General features: G+C 30.6%; 1 protein-coding gene across 1 annotated transcript; it reads right to left on the bottom strand.

Annotated features, from left to right (window-relative positions):
• Positions 1-1,481: 1,481 nt before the first annotated feature.
• Positions 1,482-9,485, bottom strand: LOC134708580 (uncharacterized). Its single transcript, XM_063569228.1, has 6 exons — positions 9,102-9,485; positions 7,269-7,507; positions 6,259-6,394; positions 5,343-5,609; positions 3,221-3,341; positions 1,482-2,065 (listed from the first exon to the last, which is right to left on the bottom strand). The coding sequence occupies exons 1-6, from the start codon at positions 9,187-9,189 to the stop codon at positions 1,924-1,926; spliced, it is 993 nt and encodes a 330-aa protein (XP_063425298.1). The 5' UTR covers positions 9,190-9,485; the 3' UTR covers positions 1,482-1,923.
• Positions 9,486-10,321: the final 836 nt, after the last annotated feature.

Raw genomic sequence — 10,321 nt, 5'->3', positions numbered from 1 at the left:
GTGTGTTTTTTACATAATATTGTACATCAATTTAACACAATTTCATTTTTTTTTTAATAGAGGGCATCAGTATTTTGATTCTCAATATAAGAGTAAACCAGGATCAGGCTTTATGTACAAACGTTCATTACCTCTGATATAGTTCATTGCTGTTTGTTTAAACTTCATACCTTATGTTGAAAGTTTTCATGTGCTTGCTTTTTCGTTCACTTTTGTGCAAAGCTCACTGACTGTGCAAATAATTTTTCAATAAATCAATTAATAAATACCAATGCAACAATTAATGAATACCAAAAACATTAATTACGAATGCTTATATAAAACATCAATTGATAAATAATAAGAATCATTAATTAAACCTCATGTCCTACTACAATGCATTTTCAGTTCTGTTTTTCATACAAAAAAACCCTCATTGAAATAAGTTTTCAAGTCATAGAGTTTCATTGACTTTCATTTAGTTGAAACAGCACAGTTTTAAGCAAGGACTGGTTTCTATGATTTAGATATAGAATATATAAAAAGCTTGAGGTACATTTGTTTTTTAAAAAAAAATACATCAAATGATATCAATAAATATCAATTCCTAATATGGTGTGCTTTCATATTGGTTTCACACTTAAAACCCTTGTTAAATATGTTTTCAAGTCATAGGGATTTAAGAACCTTCACTTGTATTATAAGTAAATCTGTAAAAAAAATATGTAAAATTATTTTTTTACAATTACAATAAAGCAATAATACAAAAGTGATACATCTTTTTCAATGTTTGTCAAGGGAAACATAGCTTAAATAAAAACAAAAATCCTGACACACAGACTCCTTGGATAAAACAAAAACCAAACAATAGTTATTTTTTTAAGGTAAAAAGTTGAAACACAAATATTTTAATCTTACCCTGATAATTTTAAAATAATAATACTGAACAATAAAACGACTGGCTTATAACTTCAAAGATACTACAACAGTATCATTAAAAAACACCAAAACAAAAAACCCAACAAAAATACCCTTTCTTTTACACTAATTTTAAAAGTATTGATAGAGATCTCAATGATAAATTTCATGTCATAGATCTCAACCAACTACTTAGTTAACAACTAATAAAACTGACTTTAGATTGCAAGAGTTAAGCATATTATAAAAAAAACAACAACAACAAAAACTATAACAAATAAATAATTGAAAAAGTTAAGGCTGTTTACATGGTCCAATTATTCGTTCATAGATATCTCAATGATTAATTTCATGTCATAGATCTCCAAATAATTGGCACCAATAAAGCATCATTTTTCAAACAAGTTATGGCAAGGTTCACAGAATAACAATTAATTGAATTTAAAAAAAAATTAGCACTTGTAAATTAAAGATCATTATAGTGTAATGTATGTAAAAAAAAAACAGCAAAAAAAATATGTTAACTTTAAAGAAAATTTTCAAAACAGGAAATCTAAAGAAACAAAACGTTTCATTAAAACATGTGTCATCATAAAATGTTATTTTTGCATATATTTTTTTAATAGATATATCTAATTGGGAAACCAAATGAATTACACATTTCTCAATCTATCCCTTTATTACTAAAGAGAGTCTCCATTTTTTTAATGTTGTTGGATTTCCTCATAAATAAAAATGAAAATTACTTTAAAATGAAATATAGCTATAAAAAATTAGGAAAAAAAAACAGTTTCTATTAAAATTTTTGGTTTTAGGTCAGGAGTGTTTTCCATTGAGATATGTATTTTTTTCTTTTTTCTTTTGGGATTTCCGACCAATATATGAACAGTTGACAACTATGCATTATATTAAATGATATAACAGAAAGTAAAAAAAACCGACGTAATATAAATATGAAGTATCGTTTAAGTAGACTGAAAATTAAACTAATGATAAGTGAAATGAATTAAATATCTTAGCAGTTTATCATGATGACTTCTTTGTAGATAAAGGTTGCTGTCCCTTTCCACCAAAAATGTCTTCTCCATACACGCGGTCTTCTGTCCTGAGGGTATCGTGCAGCCAATCAAACAAGTAGGAATTAAAACCAAAGTTGACATGGAAATACCTTGAATAATAAATATTTATGTATATAAGTAGTACTTTTGATTCTTTGATATACTTATCATGACAATTCTACATGAACATAACACCAATTTAACGATTTGAAAAAACGAATGAATGTGACAAAGCTTTGGGTAAGGATAAAGACAATCCCATCCTTTTTAGTGCTCTGATCTTTCTTTTCATTTGATTGATGTTTTAAACGAACTGTTAATATTATGTAGATCACAATCGCCTTCAGTGTACACAGAAAACTTAAGTCGTCGATTGAGCAAATGTGTCTGATGTTGATAAGCGACGACTGGGTGGACTATGTTAGTTGATATACAAGTACACATAACTTATTGTTGACAGTTATGGAATAACCGTTTCACAAATGATATCGGATATGTTCCTTACGTCGTAACTACAATCCCCTTCCCTTTCATGAATGTGACCTACCGAATTAGACTATTTACCGGATTTGTAATCACAAAAGCAACACGACGGGTGCCACATGTGGTGCATGATCTGCTTACCCTTCCGGAGCACCTGATATCATCCCTAGTTTTTGATGGGGTTCGTGTTGTTTATTCTTTTGTTTTCTATGTTGTGTGTCATGTGTACTATTGTTTGTCTGTTTGTCTTTTTAATTTTTAGCCATGGCGTTTTCAGTTTGTTTTAGATTTATGAGTATGACTGTCCCTTTGGTATCTTTCGTCCCTCTTTTATTGAATGAAACATCATCTTCAGCAACGAATTGATTTGAACATACAATTTGTTTGTTTGATTGATTTATTGATTGATTGTTAGTGTTCTAAACAACTAGTAAACCCACTTTTTGCCTAATTCTTGGCGGTCAGTTTCTATTAGTGGATGAAGCCTGAGTGCCCAGAGAAAACCATCGATAGAAAAACTAATAATCCTAGTCAAATAAGATTGGAGTCGATTGCATCCGCACGAGCAAGGTCTCAGTAGATTATGTTGAGTATTGTATGTTTTTTTGTCGTTTTACATTTTTTGCCATGGCATCGTCAGTTGTTTTTTAAGACTCAATTATATGAGTTTGAAATTCTTTATTTTTTGCATATTTTACCTCTATTTTCATTACATAAAGTTATAAACTTAAAAGCTGCAAATTCGTGCTACGGACATTCTTAACGTGTTGTATTGTACATACTTGTGATGGTTGTCATGGAAGATGGAAGGTGGTTGCCATGGCCAAATTGCACTCATATTTATGCCGGAATGATCCATCATACCATAATAATATACGTATAATATAGTTGGTATATACACAGCTGAAATTTAATTGTACCGTAGTAATAGACATATAATTGTGTTGGTATATGCACAGCTGAAGTTGTATTATACCATAGTAGTACATATATAATATTGTTGGTATAAAGTGATACAGAACTGTTGGTATATAAACAGCTGAAAATTATACCATAGCAATAAACACATACTGTTGTTGGTATATATTTTCAATGTGTTGAAGTTTGGTCATGTAATTGTCAGATTCACTTGGCTGATTATAATATGATTACTGACATAAATCTAAATAATTATATAATTACAAATAACTGATGATGACATATTCATGTAAAACAAAATGCTCTTATATGTTATAAAAAAGCTGTATAATTTGATTCGCATTTGCAGGTCATCTGTTTTATAATCGACCATGTAGCATCATTAATTATCATGAGCTTATGGATTGGACATGGTACGACAAAGTTGAGCTTAAGGATTGGACATGGTACGATAAAGTTGAGCTGTCATTTTTCTAACCTAATTTATACTAATAATAATTGATTAAAAACAACAGTTACACATTCTCACCTTATTTATATAAATTCACAGATAACAAATTCATCATCATATTTAACATACATTATAGTTTATTTGGGCTCTGGGTTCGTTTTAATATTGATTAAAAATTACATACTGTTAAATGCCTCCTATGGTTTTACAATCTATTCAGACAACTAGGGCATCTTTTATTATAAAATATTAATAATATGAATGGTACTTTATTTGATGATTGATCGGAGAACGACATAAAAGTAAAATGCGAAATGGTCATGTTTTCGTCTTACATCCACACTCGGAGTAATTTTCATTGACTCAAATATAATATACCCAATACGATGATTATTTAAACAATTCACTATAAAATGTTTAGCCTAAAGCAGAAATAATCGCATCCATCGTGTAAAGTCAACCTTGTTTGGGTAATCCTTTTTTTATATATATATTTATACATAACGCCTAAAAAAATTCAAACGTATAAACTATAAATCAGTCGTGATTACTGTTAACAATAACTCATTTGGAACTCATTTGAGCGTCTCTTTTAATAACAACATGAGACCAGTGGCGGATTCAGAACTTTTCCTAAAGGGGGAGGGGCTGACTGACCTAAGGTGGGCCCGCTCCAGTCATGTTTCAATGATTCCCTATATAATCAATTAAATTTTTCCTACGAAAGGGGGTGATCTAACACTGACACACCAATCAGAGTTGGAAAATTATTTTACATCCCAGCTGTTAAGGTTTAGACGAAAAACCATTTACAATTCATAAAATCTAGTTTAAGACGCCACACAAGCATTATAATATACTTTATTTATTACTCTATGATGTTTACCCTTTATAACCCCCGAACACGATGAGCAGATATCAAACAATGTCAACTCGCCTTACTTGCCAATCGATGAATAAATCGCCCCACTTGCCAATCGATGAATAAATCGCCCCACTCTTGTTTACCGACTCGCCCCACTTTTGAAAAAGTGTAAAATCAAATTGTACAATCAGTGTGACAACTCACTTATTAACGAAAAAGGTTGAAACCCCACTGAATAAAGGTCTGGTAACTCGACCCATTTTATAAAAAGATCTTGCTTCCTTTATTTATGTTAAATTACTGTTAGTTCGTATCCAGTCGTCTTGGTGTAGTGGTATGTGTCGTGGATTGATATGCTAAAAGTCTTGAGTTCGAATTCCAGCATATCACTGGATTTTTTCTACGTGAATTTTGATAGATAGTCTATACTGTATAAGTAATTATAAGTTTTAAAGTCGATTTGACATTCCCGCCAAAATGTTACAGAACAAAGGAAAGCATGCATAACAAAGAACCCAAACTGGGGTGATCCGGCTCAGATCACCCCTGTTAGAACAAAGGAGCAGGGATGTTATCATATTAAAGTTGATAAGTTCTGAAACAAATTGAATCAAATGCTTTTTATTGGTAATGGGTCATTCTACTGAATTCTAATAAATAATTGACTTACCTGCGTGGATAGGAAAGTAAAATGGAACAATGATAAGATAACTCTGATGCAACAAAAACTCAGCAGGATGCATTGCTACAGTACTGAAGGCTGTGGGCTGGTGATATCGGTGATGGACTTTGTGTATATTGACGTACAACCACTTTGTATGTGTCAATCGGTGGAAGTAGTACGCTAAACAGTCTATATACATGTAAAATGCTGGAATTGACGCTAGGGTGTAAAACCATCCTCGGTCTGATACGTTGTAATATAAAGTGGTGTACCCTGTAAAATTCAACGTGCATGTAATTGATAAATGTAACTTCCGGTTTATGTGTGTCCTTTTAGTGTCTTGAACTTCTCTTTGAAACATAAATAGATTGTTCGTTACTTGTAATTTTGATTTTGGTGTAGAATAAGTATGGATGTTGTTTATAGTTAAAAATAGCAGCTAAGAATTTAAGAAAGATGAATAAGGATTATGGCATTCGTATGTAATTCTGGTTTTCCTTTAATTTCTATTCCCTTCGAATTGTTTAAGTTTGATAAAAGAAAAATCGTTTAGTGCACTTTAAATTGCAATTGTCCAAAATTCCGTCCACATAATTTGATTATATTGATGTATCATTGTAGTCAACAACAGTTATCAATAACATGATAATATTAATGGGTCATGGGATTCGGTGGTGTTTTTTTGTTGTTGCAATCTAAAATGAGAGTTGCAAGGAAATAAACCATGAAAAATACAATTTTGCAGCGTGACCACGTCACAATAAGACGTAAAAAAATACACACTATTTTGAAAACTCAATCCGAACCAGAATTGTTTAACTCTTTGAGGAAATTTAGGTTTCATTTACCACACAGTTGATAAACTGAACAATCATGATTTTGGTTTTAAATTCAGTCAGAACGAAATATACCCTTTACTAACCTCCATTAACTATATAGCAAGCGATAAAGCCAGATACCGTAGCTCCAAGTAACATATTAGCTGAACCGAGGAGGAATTCATGTTTTTCGTTTTCTGGTGTCAAAAATTTGTCCGGTTGACATTTCCAGACAGCTGCCTAAAGAGATGATCAAGACTATAGTCATGCAGTTAGCGAAATAATTGAGACGTGTGTGAAGTAAAATCTTTCCTGGAGGATATTTATCTTATTGAATAAAATTACATTGTATTTTTTTTATTGAAAATAACTTAAGCATTGTTAGCATTTCACTAAAAACCTGTTGTAAATAGAAGCATATAAAAGAAAAACCACATCTACAATGAATTCAATATAATTGTTGAAAAGACTTGTAAACTACTCTATGATTTGTTTCTACTTTAAAACGGGTAATGGTGTACGCTACAGCAAGTTAATGTACACGCTACAGCAAGTTAATGTACATGGTGTAAACAATATATGAACAGAATAGTGAAGCAGAGTCAGATGCTTTGTGGAGAATGATTTCATTAGTGGTTGCAATCATCTAACACAATACAAAGCTTTGCGTGAGATCCCACCACAATAAAACGTGATATAAATATATAATATTGATTCATATACTCCCGTAACATCAACAATTGTCTGTAATCGGAGAATAATTCTAAAACACAATTCAAAAGTCCACGTTTAATATTATTAAAAAACCTCAGTAAAAGTATAAGAAACAATTGATGTTAATAACTAATAGAAAATTACTTGACATAACAAAAAGAATTTATTAAAACTTCATGCAAGTACTTAATAATATATGAACCTTTAAAATTCAACTAAACAAACTTTAGGTAACTTTAGACTGATGTGTTGTTATTCAAAGGAAACCAATATATGGAGTACCCTTGTAAAAGAATGGATATGTGAGAGTAAATGCCCCATAAAAGGGATCACCTTTAGCCTTTTCTTTCAATTAGGGATTTAAAATAGATTTTGAAATATAATACCAATCAATACTTACTTGATTTCGTCGCTTATAATAAAAATAGTACTGAAAAACGCCGCCAATTCCCCAAAACATGATAAACGACACCACTATTGACATCGTCAACATTAAGTGCAAATTCTGTAGCCGCCATCTTTCTAAAAACGACTCTGATGTCACTTCCGTCGTTCTGTTCTCAAAAGATGCAGTTTTAGTTAACGAGGTTCCGATAAATTGTTCTTTAAATAAATAGACGATCATCAGCAGCCATTCTCCTGCAACAAATATATTCTATACACTTTTCTGACATTGATTCAAATTCAATTTCACATATGTTTTTTTTCTAAGTAAGCATTGTTCATTAGAATAGGGTGCACGCCTCTTGTTCAGACGTCGTTATTTCGACCCCGGGCCGAGATTTTGCTGCTACTCCGCTTAGTCTTCGGCATTTGGGAAGAAAACAGTTTAACGTCAAGTGGCAAACACTACATGCATATGAGAATGAGAACATGTTATGTGATATAAGTATGAATCCTGCTTTTTTACTACACTTAAACGCAGGTTATTTTTGCATGTATTATAATAGTACAATTTATCCTCATATTAAAATTGAAACACATTCTTTCATTTCAAATAAAGAGAAGTGTGGATAACTGTTGAATACAAGTAGAGATAAATGTTGTTTTTTTTTTGTTAAATTCTGATAATTGCAACGGCCAATAAATCGCAGCATTGTCTTAAGAGAACCATAAAACAGTAATGATGATTGTTTCCAATTAAAACATTATAAATCTTGTAAAAAGCTTATAATGCTCTGTAATTAATGAAAATTCATCCCTTGTACAATTATATCTACGATATCCTTTAGGAATACATTGGTTGGCCAAATTTTTTGAACAAAAGGAAGTCGTGCTATAGTGAGTTATGAAGATTAAATACACAGTTTTGGTCAAAATTCGTGTCAACAACAGCTATAAAACAAACAACAATAGTTGTTGATTTCTGTGTTATTTTGGTCCTTTGTGGAGAGTTAACATGTCATACCACATCTTCGTATTATAGCACAAGCGAAAAACATAACAAAAGAAATCAACAAAAGAAAAGAAAAGAAAAAAATTCAAACAAAAAACAACAAAAAATTATCTTAACAAAATCATATCTTATATAGTATGTACATGGTATACCCAATATTCAAATAATTGAATGGAAATAATAAATGAATGCTAGTCTTTTAATTTAAATTGTAACTTGAAAAACAACGCTTTGATCGAAAAATAAATTTAACCCTAAATTCTACATAGAATTCAAATATGAACAAAATTATCACTCGTTATTAGATAACTAGTTTAGGGTGAGGATGAAATACACTCATACAGTTGATATTTTATCAATATTGATTTAGGAAGTAAATAAATATTGTACATTTCACATGACCTTTGTTTTTAAAGTCGTACAATTTTATTAATAAAGTACATGCGATAGCAAACAGACTGTATCACATACTGAGATTAAAATTTGGTTTACAGAGGATTTTAACCTAATAACTTTAAACCATGATAACTTTGACTGAAAACAAAATTCATGTTTATATTTTTATTTCATTTTTTTTCTATTCCATGTACATTTTGTAATTGAATCAAACATGTTATAGCTACAATTTCGTAAATTAAATTATATATTCAAATAATGGACAGGATTTTATAAAAATAATTGTTTTATATATTAAATAGTTAAAAAAAAAAAGTGCGGGATTAAACCAATGTTAAACTGTTATCTAAAATTTCACTTTAATACATAATTCATCACACTTAAAGAAAGACAACTCTTGTGATTTTAATTGATTTTAAGAAAGAAGAAAACACATCCTACCTCTAGCGGCTGTTGCTAGCAGGAACACTGTCACCATAAACACAGATTTGTTGATGCATTCTCTGATGTTATAATCTGTCGAAAACATGTTTAATGTTGGTGATCTCTCCTCCTCTCCAGCTTCACTCCAGCCCTATCATATGTCTAAGTTCTTTACACTAGCCGTTGTTGTCATTCATTCGTATTATCTCTTGACTGAACCATTGAACACATAGTGTAAATATCTCTTTATCTAGGTTACTTTCGTAACGTCTATTGCTCTCGCATTTTTCCTTTCATTAGTTTTGACTAATTCATACACTGATAATAATTGTCGACGCACCTATTTTTCAGTAAATAGACTTAAATTATGAAGTGTAATAACTGATAATGAATTATTAATTGTTCCTTCATATATTTTAAATAATTTGCCTCACAGGTTTTAATAGAAATCTAAATATGTAGTTGTTTGGTAATTGCTCTTCCCACAGGCGCTAGAGGTTCTTTTAAAATTAATAAATTAGGGGCAATTTCAATGTATATATTGTAATAAAAAAGAGCCCCTGGAAAGAAATTTAGTGCCACTGTGATATAATGTATACAAATTGACAATATGTTCTTCTCTTATATTGCAAATATTTTATTATAATTGATAGAGTGTCAATGTTTCCTGTGCTTTTCGAATTCCCTATCATGATTTTTCTTCTTACTTTTTTTTATTTTACTTACTAATAATATACCTTTGATAACTATATCTATTTTTCATTAAACAAAATACCGAATTTGTTAGCTGTTTAGCGTGATGCGGAGACATTAATTGAACTTTATAGAATTTCTTCCAGATTTTAATATATTTTGAAAGAGTGTGGTATGATATTTTCCATGATACAGACTGAAGAAATGGATTGATCACCAAAATCTATCATGTTATCAAAGACAATTGTATCTTTTAAATGTATGTAATACTATTAGAACAATCAAAGTATACAAATGAATGGGGAAATAAAGCCAAGATTTAAAAAAAAACGAGACTTGGGGAGGGGGGTGCGCAGCTTTCATTTTTCATTTGGAATTGCCATTCAAAGCAAATAATAGGTTTCGTCGGGGACAACACCTCTTTTATTCATATAATTCTTATGGGTTTTTTTAAAACACAGTACTTATTTTCTATATTGCAAGAGTTGTTCGTCTCCCCGTTTATCATGCAGAATTTTGAAGCTAACGTTGGAAATTTATGACAT

Source organism: Mytilus trossulus, chromosome 2, assembly GCF_036588685.1.
Source record: "Mytilus trossulus isolate FHL-02 chromosome 2, PNRI_Mtr1.1.1.hap1, whole genome shotgun sequence".
Taxonomy (NCBI): Eukaryota; Metazoa; Mollusca; class Bivalvia; order Mytilida; family Mytilidae; genus Mytilus; species Mytilus trossulus.
Note: the sequence above shows the minus strand (reverse complement) of the source record. Positions and strands in the feature narration are given on the sequence as shown.